The sequence below is a fragment of the Equus asinus genome, chromosome 5 (genome assembly GCF_041296235.1).
Source record: "Equus asinus isolate D_3611 breed Donkey chromosome 5, EquAss-T2T_v2, whole genome shotgun sequence".
NCBI lineage: Eukaryota > Metazoa > Chordata > Mammalia > Perissodactyla > Equidae > Equus > Equus asinus.
The window spans coordinates 25,162,628-25,186,114 of NC_091794.1; the positions used below are offsets into that span (position 1 = coordinate 25,162,628).

The 23,487-nt window shown below is 41.5% G+C and overlaps 1 protein-coding gene across 1 annotated transcript; it reads left to right on the forward strand.

The window, feature by feature from the left end:
• The first annotated feature begins 1,345 nt into the window (after positions 1 to 1,345).
• Positions 1,346 to 22,744, forward strand: UMPS (uridine monophosphate synthetase). Its single transcript, XM_014866845.3, has 6 exons — positions 1,346 to 1,582; positions 4,630 to 4,783; positions 6,571 to 7,263; positions 8,709 to 8,884; positions 10,490 to 10,604; positions 20,055 to 22,744. Exons 1-6 carry the CDS (start codon positions 1,427 to 1,429, stop codon positions 20,222 to 20,224), a joined length of 1,464 nt encoding a protein of 487 aa, XP_014722331.3. The 5' UTR covers positions 1,346 to 1,426; the 3' UTR covers positions 20,225 to 22,744.
• The last annotated feature ends 743 nt before the right edge of the window (positions 22,745 to 23,487 follow it).

Sequence of the window (23,487 nt, forward strand, 5' to 3'; positions counted from 1 at the left end):
TTTTCTTTCTAATTAAAACCTTTGTTCACAAAATTTTTTTTTCTCTCTTCATCCATATATATGAAGGGAATATATCACATTATTATTACAGCACATTTTGCCCACGAGTTTGGAAAGAAAGCCACAACTGTGTATCCCAGAGAAATTTTCTAAGGCATTTCTCTAGTCAACTTGCTGAGTAAGCCTCAGGTGTGTGTGGTTAACTTCATGTCTTTCACGTGGCAACTTTGTTAGAACTCGCAGGCCATTTGGGCTGGATCTTACAAGTTTATGTATTATAGTGTGGATTCCAGGGGCCTGGATTAATCTACACAGACATGACCAGGCTTTGAAAGAGTCTACGTGTGCCACTCCAGTGCAAATGAGACTAATTCATAGCACACTGTCAGTCAACTAGAGTGTTAGAGACTGAAGTGTTTTGACTAGTTTGTCAACAAGAACAAAAATGTTTTAATATTTGTGTTTTATTTGATCAAGATTTTACTGCATTTATTCGAAATGAGAAACAACTGTGAAAAGCATGGGCTCTTCACATTGGCTGGTCAGCACAATCTCTTCAGAGAAAATATGGACATATATAAACAATATAGAAATAGAGAAATGAAATCAGAATCAATTTGCTGAGAAACAACCATGAGCCCTACGGTTTTAAGGGTTATTTTCCTTAAGGTATTGCCTTCTACATGTGATGAGGATTTCCCCCACTTTAAGGGATTTATTTGTATAGAACAAATACGCTTAGATTTTCAGATTGGCTGGCAAGATTATCCTCCTGATAACCTTGACACCGATCAATTCATCCTCCTCTACTCTCCTCCCTTCTCTTCCTCACCTGTTGCACTGTTAGTACATTCCAAGAACTTGAAGTACTCTAACCAGAATAAACACTTCCTTCTCCAGAATGCATCCTGCCCGATAAGAGATAATAAACAATTACCTAAGCGCTTTATAGTCCCAAGTGCAATTTGCTATGACAGTGTCACGTGACAGACATCACGAAGTAACAAGAGTATTGAGTCCTGGTATTGGAGAATTTACACTCTATATGATGAAGCGGCGGTAAGGAGGAGTCACGGGTAATAACAGGACGTGCTCGGTCATAGAGTGGAGATAAGAGGAGACTGAGCTATAAAATGTGGGCGGGATTTATACAAACTCTCTTGAGAGGCTTGACTTTATGATCCCGGTCCTATTCGGACATTTAAACTCCAGCGATGCCATCGAGAGGCAGCCGGCAGAAGCACAAAGCCGTGACACGCTTCTCCGCAGGCACCCGACTCTCGCTACGCAAGTCCCGCAGGCGCGCGCAGCGAGCTCGCCCTGCCGCCGGAAAAAGGGGCGGAAGGGGCGGGACTCGGGTGACGTCAGCAGGGCACCGCGGGCCGAGCGCCCTTTGGGGTTTGGAGCGAGCTGGGAGCAGGCAGTAATGGCGCCCGGTGTCTCAGCTTTGGGGTCTTTGGTAGCGGTGCTGTACGACGCGCAGGCTTTCAAGTTTGGGAACTTCGTGCTGAAGAGCGGGCTCTCTTCCCCCGTCTACATCGATCTGCGGGGCATCGTGTCTCGACCGCGTCTTCTGAGCCAGGTATCAGCCCGGGGAAGGGACGAGCAAGCCGGGTGGCGGGAATGGGGGCCAGCAGATGGAGGAGGGGTTCCAGCAGTTGGGCCGTGGGTGAGAGCAGACGAGCCCAGCGGGCGGGCCGACTCTAATGTCGGCGTGGGGAGCGGGTTCGAGAAGCCCAGAGGCCGGGAACTGGTAGGCTCTTGGGGCCCCAGAGAGCAGCCTGCTCTTTGACCCACCAGCTTTGACACGTGGTTTGCAAGAGAGTCAGGAAATCCAGTTTGGGGCCTTGTCTCTAACAGAAGTAGTCGAAAGAGTTCTGTGTTTTTACCCTCGAGAAAATGAGACTTGGGGAAGAAAGGAAAAGGTGGGTGGGGGGAGAATTGAGTAGCCGTTCAATACTTGGGAAGGGCTGTGCCTGGAAAGGGGGGTTAGGTTGGCACTCTGTGGCCGGGAGCAAGACTTCAGGCCAGAGGGTGGACATTTCATGGAGGCAGTTTTTCGGTCACTATAAGGAGAATCTTTGTACAAATTAGAGGTTTCTAGCACAGTGCTTCTCAAACTTTGAGGATGTATGAATCACCTGGGAATTTTGTGAAAAAGCATAATCTGGTTCAGTAGATCCGGGCCAGAGGTTTAGGTGACGTATTTCTAACAAGCTGCCAGCGAAAGCTACAAACCACACTTTGAGGAGAAGGGTCTAAATGTGCTCTCCAGTCGAGTTGCCACTAGCCACGTGTGCATATTGAACATTATGATTTTTAACTTAGTCACATGTGGCTACCATATTGGACAGCGCAGATAGAGAACATTTCCATCATCACAGAAGTTCTGTCTAGAAGATGTGTGTTTCCCCCACGACTTGAGGGTTTATATTCACCCTTTGTCAACCCCACCTTGTGGGGTTACTATGAGAAAGATTGAAGCCCTAGTTGAAGTGGGTTGGACTCTTCTCACCATCCAGAATCTTGCTAGGGTGCATCTCATCGCTGCTGAGAAAGTGAATGACGGGGGATCTTCTAATGAAAAGTTGATTTCTTTTTTAACAAGTCGTCAGTTGCTAGATGACTTAAAATTATTTTTTGGTAATAGTTCTCGGAGGGTGTGTGTGTCTGTGTGATTTTTGGTAATTAACTTGGAGGGAGTTCAAAACATTGAGAGACCTGGCTGTAGCAGAATTCCCTTCATATCTGGTTATTTATGTGAATAGAGTTCCTCAATATTTGCAGCTAAAAAACGCCATAGAACTTCCACTCAACTCCAACTTCCCAGTAGTAAGTAATATTCAGTTATGGTAAATAAACTAATTGTGGGGGGCAGGGGTGAAGGTACTATTCATCTTACTAAGAAATGCATTTCCAAAATAATCTTTTTAATGCTTCTATCAAATTTTGGAAATTATGTTTTAATTAATTTTATATAACAATTGTAATGATAACAGAATTTTTTTTGAGTTCATAATAGTTTACATCATTGTGAAGTTCATTTGTACATTATTTCTTGTCCATCACCATATAAGTGCTCCCCTTCACCACATCTGTCTGTTGGCCGTCTGTATGTCTGTATATCCAGTTTTCCCAGCACCATTTATTGAAGGGACTGTCCTTTCCCCATTGTATAGTCTTGACTCGTTTGGTGTAAATTAATTGACCATATATGCGTGGGTTTATTTCTGGGCTGTCTGTTCTGTTGATCTGTGTGTTTTTATGCCTATACCATACTGTTTTGATTACTGTAGTTTTGTAGTATACAGGCATACCTTCCTTATTTTGCTTTGCTTTATTGTGCGTTTTTTAATAAAGGAAGATTTATAGCAACCCATGTTGAGCAAGTCTATTGCCGCCATTTTTCCAACAGCATTTGCTCACTTTGTGTCATTTTATTAGCAGTAAAGTGTTTTTTAATTAAGGTATGTACATTTTTTTCCTTAGACATAATGCTATTGCATACTTAATAAAGTCCAGTGTAGTGTAAACACAATTTCTTTATGCACCGGGAAACCAAAAAATTTGTCTGACTCACTGTACTGCAACATTCCCTTTATTGCGGTGGTCTGCAACTGAACTGGTAATATCTCCAAGGTCTGCCTGTAGTTTGAAATCAGGGAGCATGAGGCCTCAAGCTATGTTCTTCTTTCTCAAGATTGCTCTGGCTATTCGGGTTTTGTGATTCCATACAAATTTAGGATTGTTTGCTCTATTTCTGTGAAAAATGCCATTGGAAGTTTGATAGGGATTGTATTGAATCTGTAGATTGCTTTGGGTAATGTGGACATTTCAACTATATTAATTCTTCCAATCCATGAAAATGGACTGTCTTTCCATTTATTTGTGTTGTCCTCAATTTCTTTCATCAATATCTTATAGTTTTCATTATACATATCTTTCATCTCCTTGGTTAAATTTATTCCTAGGCGTTTTATTGATGCAGTTGTAAAAGGATGTTTCTTTTTCTGATGAAACTTCTTAATTGAAGATGTCTTTTAGGCAGAAAATCTAACTAGCAGGTGATAGAAAGGTTTAGATACTCAAAGAATAATGGATTACTAAGGGAAACCAGGAAGCCTAGGGGCCACCCTTAGTCTCTGGGGACAATAGCGTAGCCTTCCCTAATACGTCCCATGTTGCCCTCACAGGAGACCTTGAGTCTAGCCAAGTAGGTTCATTCTTGTGTTTCGTTTTTGTTTTTGTGAGGAAGATTAGCCCTGAGCTAACATCTGTGCCAATCTTCCTCTGTTTTGTATGTGGGACACTTCCACATTATGGCTTGATGAGCGGTGTGTAGGTCCTCCGTGCCCAGGATCAGAACCTTCAAACTCCAGGCCGCCAAAGCAGAGCATGGAAACTTAAGTACTACGCCACTAGGCCGGCCCCCTCATTCTTGTGTTTTTATATTTATATTTGTAAACTAGGATTTAGGAGAGAGTACTTTAACAAAAAGGCATTTATATTTTTTTGGTCGGGTTTGAGACTCTCTCCTACCGGGCGATTCCTGTCTTTAATGTTACATGATTTATACATCATTTAGAATAGTAATAATAATGGATAGTTTATGTGTTCATTTTCTTGCAGATTGCAGAAATTTTATTCCAAAGTGCCCAAGATGCGGGGATCCGTTTTGACAGTGTGTGTGGAGTACCTTACACAGCTTTGCCATTGGCTACAGTTATCTGTTCAACCCACGAAATTCCAATGCTTATTAGAAGGAAAGAAACTAAGAATTATGGTAAAATAAAAGTAGTGTAAGCATTAAGTTTATATGTCACCTGATACTGTTAGAATTTTTCTTCTTCTGGACACTGATGTTTTACCAGAGTCGCCTTTAATAGTCTTTGTAGCTCATTTAAGTTGTTAAGGCCTGTGTAATTGGTTACCTGTTGCTGTAAATCACCTTCCTTTCCTTTAGAGTCTAGAGGTGAAATGCTTTGTATTGATTAGGCAGTGGGAAAACGTGCTTTTTTTGCACCGTATCTTTGAAACCCAAGGTGTTTACCAGCCCTTCCCTCATCAGAATGTTCTGAGGGTACCTGCTTTCCTATTATATTTATATTTAAACTGCATAAGGAGAAATGCATGAATAAAATTACTCTCATAAAGCAATATAAATGCCACATGAAATTCTAATTTTTTTATGGTCCCATGGCAGTAGGTTATCAGGTGGATGTTTTTAAACATGTGGGCTTGCTTTAAAACCAAATCAATTTGAAAATAGTAGAAGTGACTTCCTATTTGATGATATTAAGGAATTATTTTTTGAGTTTTTTTTGTTTTATCTTGATGTGATAGTGTTTTTATTATATATTTTTTAAGAGTCCTTACCTTTTCCAAGTGCATTCTAAAAATTTTTATGATGAAATCATATGATATCTGGGATTTGCCCATAAAAATTATTGGGGGACGGACATAACTGAAATAAAATCGATCATGAGTTGTTAAGTGGCAAGGTGCTGTATTTATGGGTGTTCGTTATGCTATGTTGTCTAGTTTTATTTGTTTGAAATTCTCCATTATAAAAAAAAAAAGATATTTTTGCTGCTTCATGGCACAGTGTTTATCTATATGAATCCCTGACTGTAAGGAAACTAATATTTCTATTTCCTTATTATATGTCTTCAAAAATATTTCTTAGAAAAAGATCATTAATTTTTAAATATGCCTATAAATACTTGCAGTGTCGTATTCTCCTCTAAGCTATTCAGTTAAACTTGGGAGTTCTTCAAAGGAAGAAAGGAGTTAAGAGAAAAGGAATGGGAAAGGGCAAAGATGGTACCTGTAGTAAAGCACAGAAAGTGGGCCAAAAGCCCACCAATTCTATTTCTGTTTCAAAATAAGACAAATTTGAAAGTGGGAAATATAAAAGTGAATCTCTGAAAAAATGAGTCTGTAAAGTCTACAACCTTAGTTCTTTACATTTTGTAGATTATCTGAAAATAGTCTGTGGTGGGAGTTGGAGTAGGGAAGTATATTCAGTCACGTGGCATTATATAATTCATAAAGTTGTGGTAATTGGTCTAAATGATTGCTGAATATTCTCCCTCCTGAATTTATACCCTCAAAAGACCTATTGTTTGGGTGATCTTGAGTAACGAACTTGTTTTTTGATGGAGAAAGGAATAATTTCATTGATGATATTGGGGTATTGTTTGTTTCGTAACTTTCCTTGATCTAGGTGATCTTGCTTTAAGAAACCCCATATCTAAAATTGTGATCATAAACATGTTAAGTGGTGTTTATATATACTGCACAATGGTTTGCTAGTTTTACTGTAAATATTCTGTGTATGTTATTTTGACAATTTTGGGATGTGGAGACGCTGAATGAAACGGCAGTCATGGCACATTAAACATTTGTCAGAAATGAAGATAACGTATCTCCCAAGTAGAGTATCAGAAAATAAGATTTAGATCATCCCTGTCTTTATAGATACTTGCCAGATTTATACTGCAAGATGCATCTGAGTTGGCTGAAATATATAATTGTAAGTTGGAATCAACATAATTTTTTCTTTTCTAGGTACTAAGAAACTTGTGGAAGGGGCTGTTAATCCAGGAGAAACCTGTTTGATCATTGAAGATGTCGTTACCAGCGGATCTAGTGTTTTGGAGACTGTGGAGGTTCTTCAGAAGGAGGGCTTAAAGGTCACCGATGCCATAGTGCTGCTGGACAGAGAGCAAGGAGGCAAGGACATGCTGCGGGCGCATGGGATTCGTCTCCACTCGGTGTGTACAGTGTCCAAAGTGCTAGAGATTCTTGAGCAACAGAAGAAGATTAATCCTGAGATGGTCGAGAGAGTGAAGAGATTTATTCAGGAGAATGTTTTTGTGGCAGCTAATCCTAATGGTTCTCTCCCTAGTCTTAATGGTTCTCTCCCTTCTGTCAAGAAAGCACCTAAAGAACTCAGCTTTGGTGTACGTGCAGAGCTGCCAAGCACCCACCCACTTGCCTCGAAGCTTCTCAGGCTTATGCAAAAGAAGGAGACCAATCTGTGTCTGTCTGCTGATATTTCCGAGTCCGGAGAGCTGTTGCAGCTAGCAGATGTGTTAGGACCCAGCATCTGCATGCTCAAGACTCATGTAGATATTTTGAATGATTTTACTCTGGATGTGATGAAGGAGTTAACAACTCTGGCAGAACGCCATGACTTCTTAATATTTGAAGACCGGAAATTTGCAGATATAGGAAACACAGTAAAAAAGCAGTATGAGGGTAAGTATTCAGGAATCTGCAAGAATCAGAAATGCAGCTTAAACTGGCTGAAGAAAAAAAGGAAATGTGTTGGCTCACATTACTGAAAGTCCAGCCATAGAACAGGCTGTGAAGCATGGTTGGATCCAGGAGCTCAAGCAATGTCGTTTGGACTTGCTTTCTCTCTCTCTCTCAGCTCTGCCTTCTTCTCTCTTGACTTCTTTCTCAGGTAGGCACACTTCTTCATGCTACCCCAAACCAGTCGCTCAGGCCTGGGGTATGGAATACCTTTATTACTCGCCTGGGTAATATGCCCCACCCCTGGTGCTGTGAGGTTTTTAAGTTTGTGTAAATTTCTTGAAGTGAGATTTGCTCAGGGGGAGTACCCCTAAAGAAGATAGCTGTGCTGATGCCGGAAGAAGGGGACTTGGGTTCTAGGCAGGGAGAAATGACTGACACATGTTGTTTTGTGTGGCAGAATACAATGAGTTTTGAATATTTGAAGAATGAAAATTGCAGGTATAGGAAACAATGAAAAAAGTATCAAGTTGTAGGATTTATTTTCTGCAGAAAAAGATCTGTGTGTGTATATATATCTCTTTAAAAAAATTTTTATGTTAAATAGGAACTGGAAGTAGAGACTATGTTGGTTAAAAAAACTGCTTGATTCTCTACCCATTTTTCTATGCAAATTTCTGTCATGTATATATCTAAAGCTTTTTTCACTTAACTTTATACCAGACATTTTATCAAGTTACTTAACACTTACAGGCATCATTTGAGATAACTTAATTTTTCTTGAAGTAATGCATGTGTACACTTAGGCTATGGCTTGAGGATAGATTTGTCTGTGCGTGACTTTCTTTATGTGCTGAGGATGTCAGACCATCAGCACATCGCTTAATTTATTGACTGATATAAGACTTATACAAACTTTCTACAGTTTTGCATATAGTTTTTTCACAAATGAGGATTGTTGCTGTCAGCATTTAAAATGAATGCAATTGCCTATTGAAATTTAAAGACCTAAAGAGACCTGAGGAACAAGTAGGCACTTTGAGAGATGGTAAAGTCGCTGAGAAATCCCTCTAGAATGAGAATTTGTCATCTTCAGAGGAATTTGAGAATGTTGAGATCTTTGACTTGAGTAAACACCCATCTTCGCCGCAGTCCATTTCTAATTGCGTACATTTTATTGCTGGTCATAAGCTTCAGCCTTCAAGGCAAAACGGTCTTATCAGTGTTGCTTTTAAACTAAGTGCAGAACTTGAAAGAGATTTTTCTCATTGAGATCTCTCAACTAGCTACTGGGTGGACAGATGAATTTTTACTAAAATTCTTCAGTGTTTCACTGTTTCATTAATGTGTTACTACGAGCTTATTTCATACTATAGTTGGCTGGTGGGCAAAAAGTTAATGGTTTCTGTTTGAAAGTTGACAAGTATCTTTTTCCCCCTCCTTCTTAGGTGGTGTCTTTAAAATAGCTTCCTGGGCAGATCTCGTAAATGCTCATGTGGTGCCAGGCTCAGGAGTTGTGAAGGGTCTGAGAGAAGTAGGCCTGCCCTTGCACCGAGGGTGCCTGCTCGTTGCAGAGATGAGCTCTGCTGGCTCCTTGGCCACTGGGAACTACACTGAAGCAGCGGTAAGAAACACAGGGCTGGGGTGACAAGGCCAGGGCTGTGTTGCTATATGTTATTCCAGGGGAAGAAAATGTCTTAATTAGGCAGAGGTCTATAGAACCTCTGCCCAAAAAACATCAGCTGTTGTCTGTGTGACAGTATGTTGATACTAGTTGGCCAGAATTCCCTGATAGTTAATAGTATTTTATATCTTGCAGTGGGCCCTTAAGAGATTTGAATTTTTCTCCAAGAGAGAAACATTGAAACACAGATATTTGGTCAAATAAACCTCGACCTCTACTTACTTGGTCTTTAAGATAGAGTTTGTTCATCTCACCATGAGTTGAAATTGAAGGGCTTCTTCCCAGACCTGCAGTTTTGCAGTTTCTCAGTCTCCCAAGCCCCGAAGAGAGTGCCTTGTTGACAGCAGCCCACTTGAAGGGCTTTCTCTCTTTCAGCCTTTGATATTGATTGGTATTGTGTGGGAAAGCTCTTAGAGTCCACACATTGTTTCCTCCAGTAACTCCCCATTAAAAGTTCTTGTAACACCATGCATGTTAATATCCCACCCCCAACCCAGCACACCAGGATGAAATGTGAGATGGATAATTATCTAGTTAAAAAGTTCCTCTTCACATTTTCCTCTAGGTTTCTTAGTCGGATAGTCACCTAGAAAGGTGGATAGATCACCTTTCCAGATATTTTATAGACTCTTACTTTTTAAAGTGATGGGAGTTTTTATTTTAAGAAACTTTAATTTTTATATGGGAATTTACTTTTTCATATTATTTCAGAGACTGTCTATGGAACTGTGAAGAACTCACATAGCCCTAGAACCAGGTTTTAACCCCACCTTTGAATTGACCATAAATGTCTGTCATTTCCCAACTCCCATAGCAGAGGGTCCGTGAGTCAGTGCTTGTATTTGGCCTTGTGGGAGACTGGGTCTGGCTCAAGGGCGAGGTATCACTTGTCAGGTGTTAGTACTTGCTACAAGAATAGAACAAGATGAGCCTCAGAGAAGAGCCAAATTAGAAAGTTAGACAGACTTTCTAGAGAAACTTCTCTGAATATGAGGTCATGGTATAGAAATTGTGAAAACCGGTTGTTGACAAATTTAAAGAATAAGGAATGTGACCAAGGGGAGATTTCTTTAGCTCTTGACAGTGTAACTGTTTTTTATATGGTGGCCGTCCTTGGATGGGGAGTACCCTATATAGGCAGTAAGTCTTCAGTGTGGTTTCATACCATTATAAATGTATTCTAGAAAGTTCTCCTCATATCCTTTTTGGAAGTTAGTGTGCCTCCAAGTGTTACTACAAATAATTATGCGGCATCTAGATTTTAGACACACATAGTATGGGTTTTTAATGTTTTTAGGGTATGATTAATTGGGAGAAGGGGAGAGAGGGGGCTATCTCATGGTCTTGATGGAGCAAGCATGTGGATTCATCTCTAAGATTACATGTTGTAGATATAGTGAGTTTAATACGAAATCAGAAAAGGCATGTATAAAATAGCAAAGTTTCTTACTAGTTAATAGAGTCAATTTTTTACTTTATTTGTGCAACTATTACTCTGTGTGATTAACTGCTCTCTTGTCATCTGTCCTGTTACATTCCATTTAGGTTAGAATGGCTGAGGAGCATCCTGAATTTGTGGTTGGCTTTATTTCTGGCTCCCGAGTAAGCATGAAACCAGAATTTCTTCACTTGACTCCAGGAGTTCAGTTAGAAGCAGGAGGTAAATCTGTTCATTGGTCATGGTTCTTCCAAAATGATTTTTTACCTGAGTCAGCCAGGGTGAAGTAAAATCTTGCGTGTTATAAAGTTGCGAAGGAGAAAGCTTGTTTGTCCAGAACAGTAAGGAATGAGCCCTTTGGCCTGCTGATACTGACCTCGATATGCCAGATAACTTGCAGTCTAATTGTAGGATGAAGAGTTAGAAAGCTACTTTTTGAAATATGCCCAGAAAAGTGATATTTGAGTTTAGTGTTTCCCAACTGATGTTCTGAATGTGCTACCAAAAGTGTTCCATGCTCAAGGAAGGATGCTCAGGGCTGAGGGAAATCAAACATTTGTTTCTTTGTTGAGGACATCGCAGAGCCTTTGATGGGCTAATGTGAGTTGTCACTGTCCAGTGTGGAGATAGATGGTTCTGTCGTGTCTCCCAAACTTATTTGAACACATAACGCGTTCTGCAGTCTGAGAGCTGCAGTTGTAGTGACGAACAAAGTGTGTCTTTTCTCCTTGATAGTTTCTAGTCAATAGAGTAGTCTAGTTCTAAAAATATGCATATTTAAATGTCCAATGGGACTCAGTAAAGCTGCTCCGGTTTTGAATGGGGCAGAAATGATGACCTGGAAACATTTTACTTTCCCTGAATTGGCAGTTGTGCAAGAAAGGTTGCTCATCACAGGTATGGGAGTTTCTTCTATCCCACTTTCTCTCTCTTTCCTTTTTTATGGGTTAGGCTTAAAAAGTTGGAGATTGGAACTGTGAATAGTAGGGTTCTCAGTTAGCAAAACTATTTAAAATGGTGACAATTATGCTTATCACTCCTCAGTGGAATTTGTCACCTTGACAGCTCTGAGTTTCTGTTTTTACAGTGAAAAGTTCAAAACATATTTAAATAAATTTATATATTTATATATTTATAAATATATATTTATATTTATATATTTATTTACATATATTTATAAATAAATATTAAATGACTATAGTCATTCTTGTATAACTCGTACCCAACCCTCTTTCACACCATTCTTTCCCTAGTCTAGCCAACCCTCTCCAGAGATTCTTTCTCCCTCTCTCCCTCCCTCCGTCTGTCTCTCTCTCTCTCTTACTCTGTCTCTCTCTCTCCCCCTTCCTCCCTCCCCCCGCCCCCTCCTTTGTCCAGCAGGCACCATATTCACACTCCTTCTCTACTTTGCTTCAGCCAGTGGGCACCATCTTCATGCTCTCCCTCTGCTGCACTCCAGAACACCAGTGTCTCCTGGATGGGAGCTTTTACTTTTACACATGTCTGGTGCCCCAGTTTTTCCAGCTGCTGCCCAGGGGACACTCCTGGATCACTTGGCTCTTGAGGCCAGTAGCGCTTGTGTCCCTGGGTCCAATGGGACTGTAACAGTTGCAGAGGCAGCTCTTGGGAGGCAACCACCCTCAGGACGTTGGACAGACAGCTGAAACACACCCTGAGTCTTTCTGTGAAAGAGGCCAGTTTGCTTGTCCAGGAGCTTTGGCCTGAGGGGCAGGCTTCTAGTTTTATACACATCTAGCGGCCTCTGGAAGTACTCTCAGGGAACAGTGGCTGAGGGACGCAGTGTTTGTGCTCCCCCTCTGCCTCACTCCAGCCTGCTGCTCTCTCCCAGAAAGGAGCTTAGACCCTTTTCTGGTGCCCTTATTTTTGCAGCTGCCACCAAGGGACACCTCTACATGGCCTGGTTCTGATAGCCAGTGAAGCTTATGCTTGAGAGTCCCACAGGACAGTAACCAATGGAGAAAGACTTGCTAAACAGCTACCACCCCTGGGCACAGCAAGAGGCAACAGACCAGTCTTTCTGTGAAAGAGGCCTGTTTGCTATTCATCACAGCTACAGCCTGAGGGGCAGGCTTCTAATTAAACACACATCTAAGGGCTGACTGTAATGCTTTCCAGGGACCTTAGAGGGCAGGGGCTGTCTTCATGCTCTCCCTCTGTTACACTCTGGAGTGGCAGTATCGCCCAGAGTGGAGCTCATCCACATGTCTGGTGCACTGGTTTGTACGTCTGGTGATCCAGTTTTTGCAGCTGCCACCCAAGGAACAGCCCATGATCACCTGCCTCTAGTACCCAGGGGATCTTGCTTTCTGCTCCTGGGTCCCACAGGACTGTAACAATCAGAGAGACAATTCGTAGCAGATTACCACCCCCAGGGTACTGTACAGACAACAAACTGAAACACACCCCAGTCTTTCTGTGAAAGAGTCTGTTTGCTTGTCCTAGAGATTTGGGCTGAGGGGCTGGCTTCAGGTTTGGCACACACCTGTGGCCTACAGAGCTGTTCTCAGGGAATGTAAGCTAGTAGAGGCCGTCTTTCTGCTGTCCCTCTAGCTTACTATAGCATGGTGGTATCTCCCAGGAAAGAGCTTAAACAGTCATCTGAAGCCCTGATTTTTGCCAAGGGGACAATTCCAGATAGCCTAGCTCTGGTGGCCAGTGGGGCTTAATGCTTGCCGTCCCGCAGGACTGTATATATTTGCATGCTGTCAAGGCTCATGTCTCAGGATTCTGGTTTCCCATCAGCCTGAACGCAGGTGCTGACTGAGATCCTTCCCTTTGGGACACTGATAGGTTTTGGCACACCCTTGGCTACTGGGAGCTATTAGAAATATAATAGGCTGCTTAGACAATCGCAAAGGTTTGAGAGACAACCAAGAACTAGGGCAGGGTTGAACAGAAAGTTTCATCTCCTAAATAAGACCACTCCTTCAGGCCTGAGAGGTGGTTGTTTCATCTAAGGCATAGAAACCAACACAGGGAGTCAAGCAAAATGAAGAAACAAAGGAATATGTTCAAAACAAAAGAACAGGATAAAATGTCAGGAAAAAAACCTTAGTGAAATGGAGATAAGTAATTTACCTGATAAAGAGGTCAAAGTAACGATCGTAAAGATGCCCACTGAACTCAGGAGAAGAATGGATGAACACAAAGAACTTCACAAAGAGATGGAAAATATAAGAAAGTCCCAAATAGAAGTCAAGGAGCTAAAGAATACAATAACTGGAATATCCACTGGAGGGGTTCAACAGGAGACTAGATGAAGCAGAAGAAAGGAAAAGTGAACTCGAAGACAAGGCAGTGGAACTCACCCAATCAGAGCAGCAAAAACAAAACAGAATGAAAAAAAAAAAGTGAAGATAACTAAAGGGACTTATCGAACAACCTAAACCAGGGTGACATTTGCTTTATAGAGGTCCCAAAGGGAGACGAAAGATAGAGAGTGGGGCAGGAAAATTATCTGAAGAAATAACAGCTGAAAAGTTCCCTAACCTGGGGAAGGAAATGGACATTCAGGTCCAGGAAGCCCAGAGAGTTCCAAGTAAGATGAAACCAAAGAGACCCACAGCAAGACACATATATAGTTAAAATGTCAAGTTAAAGACAAGGAGAGAATCTTAAAAGCAGTAAGAGAAAAACAACTTGTTATGTACAAGGGAATCCCCATAAGCCTGTCAGCATATTTGTCAACAGAAATTTTGCAGGCGAGAAGGGAGTGGCATGATATATTCAAAGTGCTAAAAGAAGAAAACTTCCAACGAAGAACTCTACCTGGCAAAGTTTTGAAGGAGAGCCAGAGTTTTCCAGACCAGCAAAAGCTAAAGGAGTTCATCATCACTAAAGCAGCCTTACAAGAAATGTTCAAGGGGCTTCTTCAAGCTGCAAAGAGAGGGCAGTAATTAGTAGCAAGAAAGCATATGAAGGATTAAATCTCACTGGAAAGGTACCTATACAGTAAAGGTAGTGGACTGATCACTTAGAAAGCCAGTTTGAAAGTTAAAAGACAAAAGTAGTAAAAAGAATAACTATAGTCATGAGCTGCGTGATGATGTTTTGGTCAGTGACAGACCACATGGATGATGGTGGTCTCATATGATTAGTACCATATAGGCTAGGTGTGTAGTAGGCTATACCATCTAGGTTTGTGTAAGTACACCCTGTGATGTTCACACAACAAAATTGCCTACTCATACATTTCTCAGAACATATCCCTGTCGTTAAGTGACATGTGACTGTATAATAATTAAGGGATGTGCTAGAGGAAAAGATGTAAAATGTGATATCAAAAACACAAAATGTTGGTGGGAGAATAAAAATGTAAAGCTTTAGAAAATGTGATTAAGTTATCATCAACTTGAAATAGACTTATGGATATCAGTTGTTATATGTAAGCCTTGTGGTAACCACAAAGCAAAGTCCTATAGTACACCGACAAGATATAAAGAAGGGAATCTAAGCATACCACTAAAGAGCATCATTGAACCACAAAGGAAGAGAGCAAGAGAGGAAGAAAAGAACAGAGAGGAACCACAGCCAGAAAACAGTTAACAAAATGGCAGTGAGTACATACCTAACAGCAATTATTTTAAATGTAAATGGTCTAATCAAAAGACGTAAAGTGGCTGAATGGATCAAAACACAAGCCCCATCTCTATGGTGCCTACCAGAGACTGACTTCAGATGGAAGGACAACACAGACTGAAAGTGAAGGGATGGGATAAGATAGTCCATGCAAATAGAAACCAAAAGAAAGCTGAGGTTGTTATACTTCTATCAGACAAAATAGACTTTAAAACAAAGACTGTACTAAGAGACAGAAGGGCATTACGTAATGATAAGGGGTCAGTCCAACAAAAGGATATGAGATTTATCAATATTTATGCACCCAACATGTGAGCACCTAAATGTCTAAAGCAAATGTTAAGAAACGTTAAGGGAGAAACAGTGTTACAAGAATAGTAAGGGACTTTTAATACCCCACTTACATCAATGGATAGATCATCTAGATAGGAAATCAACAAGGAAACATAGACCTTCAGTGACACCAGATGAACTTAACAGACGTACACAGAACTTTCCATCCAAACGCAACAGAATACACCTTCTTCTCAAGTGCACATGGAATATTCTCCAGGACAGATCATATGTGGGTCACCTGAAAACAAGTCTTAATAAACTTAAGAGGATTGAAATCATATCACTCAAGCATATTTTCTGGCCAAAAAGGCATGAAACTAGAACTCAATTACAAGAAGAAAACTGAAAACTTCACAAATATGTGGAGACTAAACAACATGCTACTGAACCACCAGGACGAAGAAGAAATCGAAAGAGAAAAAAACCATGAGACCAATGAAGGTGAAAATACAACATACCAAAATTTGTGAGATGCAGCAAAAACAGTTCTAAGAGGGAAGGTTATAGGGATCAATGTCTACTTCAAGAAACAAAAATCTCAAATGACCTAACTTCATATCTCAAGGAAGTAGAGAAAGAAAAATGAAGCCCAGAGTTAGTAGAAGGAAGAAAATAAAGATCAGTGCAGAAATAAATGAAGTGGAGACTAAAAAGACAATAGAAGAGATCAATGAAACTAAGCAGTGGTTCTTTGAAAAGATAAAATTGACAAACCCTTAGCTAGACTCACCACGACAAAGAGAGGACTCAAATAAATAAAATCAGAAAGAAAGGACAGGTTACAACTGATACCACAGAAATACAAATGATCGTAAGACACTACTAGGAAGAATTATACACCAATGTATTTGACAACCTCCAAGAAATGGATAAATTTCTAGAAACATACAACCAACCAAGACTGAATCATGAAGAAATAGAAAATCTCAATAGACTGATGACTAGTAAGGAGATTGAATCGGTGGTAATTGAGACCTCCCAACTAACAAAAGTCTGGGAACAGAGGGCTTCACTGGTGAATTCTACCAAACATTCAAAGAAGAATTAATGCCAGTGCTTCTCAAACTCTTCCCCAAAACAGAAGAGGGAATGCTTCCAAATGCATTTTACAAGGCTAGCATTACCCTGATACCAAAACCAGGCAAAGACACCACAAGAAAAGAGAATAACAGGCCAATATCCGTGATGAAGATAGATGCAAAGATCTTGAACAAAATATTAGGAAACAGAATTCAATAATACATTAAAAACATCACACCCCGTGATCAAGTGGGATTTATTCCACCGATGTAAGGATGGTTCCACAGTCACAAATCAGTCATTCCAAAACATCACGTTAAGTAAATGAAGGGTAAAAATCATATGATCATCTCAGAAGATGCAGAAGAGGCATTTGACAAAAGTCATCATCCATTTATGATAAAAACTCTGAACACATGGGTATAGAGGGATCGTACCTCAACATAATAAAGGCCATATATGACAAGCCCACAGCTAACATCATATTAAAAGCTGAAAGCCTTTCCTCTAAGAACCAGAAAAAGACAAGGATGCCCACTCTTGTCACTTTTATTCAATGTAGTATTGGAAGTCCTAGCCAGAGCACGAAAAAGAAACAAAAGGCATCCAAATTGGAAAGGAAGGAGTACAAGTGTCACATTATTTGCAGATGACATGATATTATTATATATAGAAAACCCTAAAGGGTCCATGGAAAAACTGTTAGAACTAATAAATTCAGTATAGTTTCAAGATACAAAGTCAGTATGCAAACATCTGTTGCATTTGTATACACTGATAATGAACTATCAGAAAGAAAAGAAAACGATCCCATTTACAATTGCATCAAAAAGAATAAAATACCTAGGAATAAATTAAACCAAGGAGGTGAAAGACCTGTACACTGAAAACTGTAAGACATTGATGAAAGAAATGGAAAAAGACACAAATAAATGGAAAGATATTCTGTGCTCATGGATTAGAAGAATTAATATTGGTTAAAATGTCCATACTACCCAAAGCAGTCTACAGATTCAATGCAATCCCCATCAAAATTCCAATGGCGTTTTTCCAGAAATAGAATAAACAATCCTAAAATTTGTATGGAACCACAAAGACCTTGAATAGCCAAAGCAATCTTGAGAAAAGAACAAAGCTGGAGATATCGCACTCCCTGATTTCAAAGTGTATTACAAAGCTATCAAAACAGCTGATAGTGATCGACAGAATGGTACTGACATCAAAGCAGACACACAGATCAATGGAACAGAATAGACAGCCCAGAAATAAACCCATGTGAATATCGTTAGTTAATTTACAATAAAGGAGCCAAGAATATACAGTGGAGGAGACGACAGTCTCTTCAATTGATGGTGTTGGGAAAACTGGACAGTCACATGCAAAGAGAATGAAATTCGATCAGTATCTTACACCATCCACAAAAATTAACTCAAAATGGATTAAAGACTTGAACGTAAGACCTGAAGCCATAAAACTCCTAGAAGAAAACATAGGCGGTAAGCTTCTTGCCATAGATTTTGGTGATGATTTTTTGAATCTGACATTAAAAGCCAAGGCAGCAAAAGCAAAATAAACAAGTCGGACCACATGAAACTAAAAAGCTTCTGCAGGGCAAAGGAACCATCAATGAAAGGAAAAGGAACCTACTAAATGGGAGAAAATATTTTCAAATCATTTATCTGATAAGGGGTTGATAAAATATATAAAGAAGTCATACAACTCAACAGCAAAACCAAACAATCCAATTTAAAAATGGGCAGAAGATCTGAAAAGACATTTTTTGAAAGAAGATAGACAGATGGCCAACGGGTACATGAAAAGATGCTTCATGTCACTGATCATCAGGGAAACGCAAATCAGAACCACAATGACATAATCACCGCACACCTGTCAGAATGGCTGTTGTCAGAAAGACAAATGGAAAAGATGTGGAGTAAAGGGAACCCTTGTGCACTGTTGGTAGGAATGTAAATTGGTGCAGCCACTATGGAAAACAGTACAGAGCTTCCTCAAAAAGTGTTTTAATAAACTACCATATGATCCAGCAATTCTGCTTCTTGGTATTTATCCAACGAAAATGAAAATGCTCACTCAAAAAGATATATGCATCCCTGTGTTCATTGCAGCATTATTTCCAGTAGCAAAAATATGGAAACAACCTAAGTGTCCATTGATGGATGAATGGATAAAGAACCTGTGGTGTATATATAATACACATACACAATGGAATGTTATTATTCAGCCATCATAAAAAATGAGATCTTGCTATTTGAAACAACACGGATGGAGCTCGGGGGCATTATGCTAAGTGAAATAAGTTGGAGAATGATATATCCCTTTTGATCTCATTGATACATGGAATCTAAAGATTTTAGTTTTCCTTTTTCTCCCCAAAGCCCCCCGGTACACAGTTGTATATTTTTAGTTGTGGGTCCTTCTAGTTGTGCTGTGTGGGATGCCACCTCAGCAAGCCTAATGAGCAGTGCCATGTCCGTGCCCAGGATCCGAACCAGAGAAACCCTGGGCTGCTGAAGCAGAGCATGTGAACTTAACCACTTGGCCACAGGACCGGCCCCTGATTTATGGAATCTAAAAAAAACCCCAAAAAACCACGCTCATAGATACAGAGAACAGGTTGCCAGAGGCAGGGGATAGGGAGTGGGTGAAATGGGTGAAGGGAGTCAAAAGGTACAAATTTCCAGTTATAAAATGAAGTCGTCATGGAATGCAGTGTACCACATGGCAACTGTAGTTTATAATACTGTATTGCATGTACGAAAGTTGCTGAGAGAGTAAATCTTAAAACTTCTCACCACAAGAAAACAATTTTTTGTAATTATGCAAGGTGAAGGATGTTACGTAGACTTACTGTGGTGATCAGTTCACAAGGTATAGAAATATTGAATTATCATGTCGTAAACCTGAAACTAATTCTACATATCAATTACACTTCAATAAAAAAGAACGGAAAAGCCAAACTTAAGGATTAAAGTTTTACATAGTCTGAGCACTTGATGGGGTTGTGACAAAGTTTCCCACTCGGGTCGTGGTCAGGTTAGACTCCTTGTGAGGACTTTTCCAACAGTATGGTACAGTGATTCTGAGATGTAAAATTATCTTCAGTTGTGAGGCCGCGTTTTATTTTTTTGTGTTAAACCTTTGTTGGCAATTTGGGGGATGTACTTCTTTGTGTTTTGATACTGTTAAACTATAAATGCTCTAAAAGTAGACATTGGGAAGGAGTTCGTTAGCATGTTTCTCCACTGTGGAGGTCTCTGGCCTATCCAAGGAGTCTCCATTTTTTTTTGGTGAGGGAGATTGGCCCATTGGCCCTGAGCTAACATCTGTGGCCAATCTTCCTCTTTTTGCTTGATGGAGGTCGTCCTTGAGCTAACATCTGTGGCAGTTTTCTGCTAGTTGGTATGTGGGATGCTGCCACAACATGGCTTGACGAGTAGTGCACAGTCTTGTGCCCAGGATCCAAACTTGCAAACCCCTGGGCGCCAAAGCAGAGCGTGTAAACTTAACCACTACGCCACTGGCCCAGCCCTTCCAAGGAGTCTGTCACCTGCTTTTACTCACTGTGTAGAAGAAGCATGGAATACAAGAGCATATTTTTATTTAAAGCCGTTTAGATACTTTTGCAGAAAAGTCATGGGACAGGTTTTCTGATTTTTTTTTGTCTTGTGTTGAACAGTAACCTTTCTGCTTTTGCAGGTGATAATCTCGGCCAACAGTACAACAGCCCACAAGAAGTTATTGGCAAACGAGGCTCTGATATCATCATTGTAGGCCGGGGCATAACAACTTCAGCCAATCGTCTGGAAGCAGCTGAGATGTACAGAAAAGCTGCCTGGGAAGCTTATCTGAGTAGACTGGGTGTTTGAGTGTCTCAGATACGTTTTTGTGAAGGCCTTGAAGATACATGGCTTCCTGAGATTGAAATAATAAGCAGCTTTAATACTGCTTGGGTTCTTCCACGGTTCCTGTGTTGGAATGACTTGGGGAGTTACCGTGGTCTTTAGGAAACATTGAATGACTTGTAATCCCTGCATTGTTACTACACTAAGTTCATTTCCACACTTTCTTTTATTGAGGCTGATGTTGGTTAGGCACTCATAGTCCTCTCTGTGTTAGGGTCTCTTCCACATTTCAGGAACCCTCCTATCTCTAGATCAGACTTTTTTTTTTTTTTTTTTTAAGGAAGATTAGCCCTGAGCTAACATCTGTCGCCAATCCTCCTCTTTTTGCTGAGGAAGACTGGCCCGTAGCTAACATCCATGCCCATCTTCCTCTACTTTATACATGGGGTGCCTACCACACCATGGCCTGCCAAGCGGTGCCATGTCCGTACCCAGGATCCAAACCGGCGAACCCCGGGCTGCTGAAGCAGAACATGCGCACTTAACTGCTGCATCACTGGGCCAGCCGCCTAGATCAGACTTTTGATTCTTTTAATGGCTGTGATATAAAAATTTTAGGACATTAAGCTTAAAGCAGTACATTTCTTGTATCCTTTATTCTATGTCTAACGTGATGCCGAAATAATATTTAAGTATTAGGTATTCTCCTCCTCTTCTGCTTAAAAGTGATAGTCTAGGTATCCAATGGTGCTGCTTCCCAGGACTGCCGCTGCTCACTCAGCAGAGGGTGCATGGTGGGCAGGGCTGAGATGATGTTAGCTGAGCCCCTGAAGCAGTATCTGGCTTGCATTTCCAACACGCGTGCCGACTCATTTTTTCCCTTGGGCAGCAGCCGTGGACCTGTGCTAAAACGCAGTCACAGCTTCCTCTTGTCTTATTTGGATTACAAATGGACAAGCTGCTCCTTTATTTATCTAAAAAGACAACAGTGTCAAGGGGTCAAAAGTCCCATTTGGAGGCTTGTATGAGGATCCTACATCATTGTCCCAACTGTTGACAGAGGGAAATCAGCCTTCACTAGAAATAAAGAGTCAGGAGCCCAGCAGCAGAGCTGACAGTGCTGTCCACGTTGCTGGTGTTTTCGCTGAGTGGCCCCAGGGCAGCCTTTCCTCACAGGCCCCACCTTCACGTGTGTGGCGTAACCAGTCAGGCAGTGCTCTCCTCACCCTGGTCCCAGACGCACTGTTTCTCCCAGGAATTCCTGAGTTTCTAAGTGGTCCCTGTTCCCCAATACTGATACAGACTTTCCCCATTTCTCTATTTCTTTGGTCCACTCAGGAAGCCTCTTGGAGGAAGGGGAGTGAAGGGTGTGGGCTCAGGTGGCCACTGAAATGGCCCCACGCTGCACATTCAAGGCCCTCTTTGAGCAGGGCCCGTGTGGCAGTTGCATTTGAAGGTTCTCTGTTCTGATTCTGCCAGCACACTCATGATCTGCCTTTCCTTCTCGTCTGGACCATGCCTCCGGGCCCTGTGGCAGGTGTCAGGTCACTGGCCCTTTCCTCATGGTGACAGGTGTTCCTGTCCCTGGCTGCCCCGTTCTCCTGGTGACTCAGATGGAAGCCTGGGATTTCAACTCAGGTTTTCATGGCTTTCCCTCTTGGAGTCCACACTTAAGAGCTTTTGCTCTAAAGTCAGGTTGAGCGTCAGATGCTAGTGCTGCATCTCCAGATAAAGTCCTGCTGGGAAAGGCAAATGATCAAGGAATGAGGCCAGAAGGAAAAGGACAGGGTGTGGCCCTCAGGGCTGCCCTGGAGGAACTGAAAGATGAAGAGGAGGAACATTTTCTAAAAAAAACTGGTGGAAACCTCTTGAGTGTGTCCAGAGTCTAGGTGACCTTGAGGCTGAGAGACCTTCGGAGTGACGTGCTAAGGTCTCAAGTGCCCGCTTCATGGGCTTGCTAGGTCAGTGGTTCTCACACGTCAGCCTGCATCAGAGTCAGCTGGAGTCTGGTTAAAGCAGACACTGGCTCCAGCCCCAGCCTTTCTGACTGTGGATAGGTGTAGGATGAGGCTTGAAAATTTGTGTTTCTAACAAGTTCCTGGGCCATGTTAATGCTGCTGGAGCAGGGACCACACTTTGAGAACCGCTGCTCTGGTTAGTCCCGTTTTTCTTCTGCTGTGAGGCTGTTGGGGTCCACCTCCTCCTCCTGCTGAGTCACCTACTCCTGCCCTTCAGAAGTGTGAGCTCCTGCCACCCCAGGGTGTTGCACCACCTGTTCTGTTACAGGCATACCTCGCTCTATTACGCTTCGCTTTATTGTGCTTTGCAGATACTGCCTTTTTTACAAGACCCTCCATCAGCAAAAGGATTACGACTCACTGAAGGCTCAGATGCTGGTTGGCATGTTTTAGCAATACTGTATTTTTTGATTAAGCTATGTATGGTGTTTTTTAGACATAATGCCATTGCATATTTAATAGACTACAGTATAGCGTAAACTTGACTTTTATATGCACTGGGAAACGATAAATTTGTGTGACTCTCTTTATTGCAATGTTTGCTGTATTGCGGTGTTCTGGAACCGAACCTGCAGTATCTCTGAGGTCTGCCTGTACTGCAGGTCACGTGGGGCCCTTGCTAGGTAACTTGAAGGGAAATCAGAGGAGTGTCAGAATCACGTGTCTCCTGCCACAGGTTTAAAATGCAGATCCCTGGGCCCCACCATCAGAGATTCTGCTCCAGCAGAGTTGACCTGAGGCCTGGAAATCCACATTTCTAACAGGTACATCAGGTGGTTTCGGGTTTCTTGAGCATCAGCCCAGTGCTACAGGCCTCTTATCTAAGCAAAAGCCCAGGCAGTCTGGAGTCATAAAACTTGGGAGCACAAATGGATTTAGCCAAAGGACTTGGGTTGTCTTGGGGCCTATGAGGGTGCTGCTACTCAGTGTAGAAGTATTTTGGAGGCATTAGATAGTTTAGCCCTTTCTTGGTCAAGGAATATTTACAGAGCATGAGCTCTGAGCATTGTAACACTTGGTCCTAGTGAGGAACATGGGAACAGTCCCCACAGGGTGCCCAGAACATCCGTAAGACTAAAGGAGTGAGAACTCTGGCCTCTTCTGATACTCTAGGCATTTAGAGCACAAGCCGCTCAATTTGCTGGAGGAACCTCAGGAACCTTGTCTGGCTGCCCTTCCTCTAAGGCCACAGATACAGGCCTGGAATGGTAAAGGGATCTGCTCACAGCCAGCCTATGGCTGACACAGGCCTGGAGTCTCAGTCCCGAC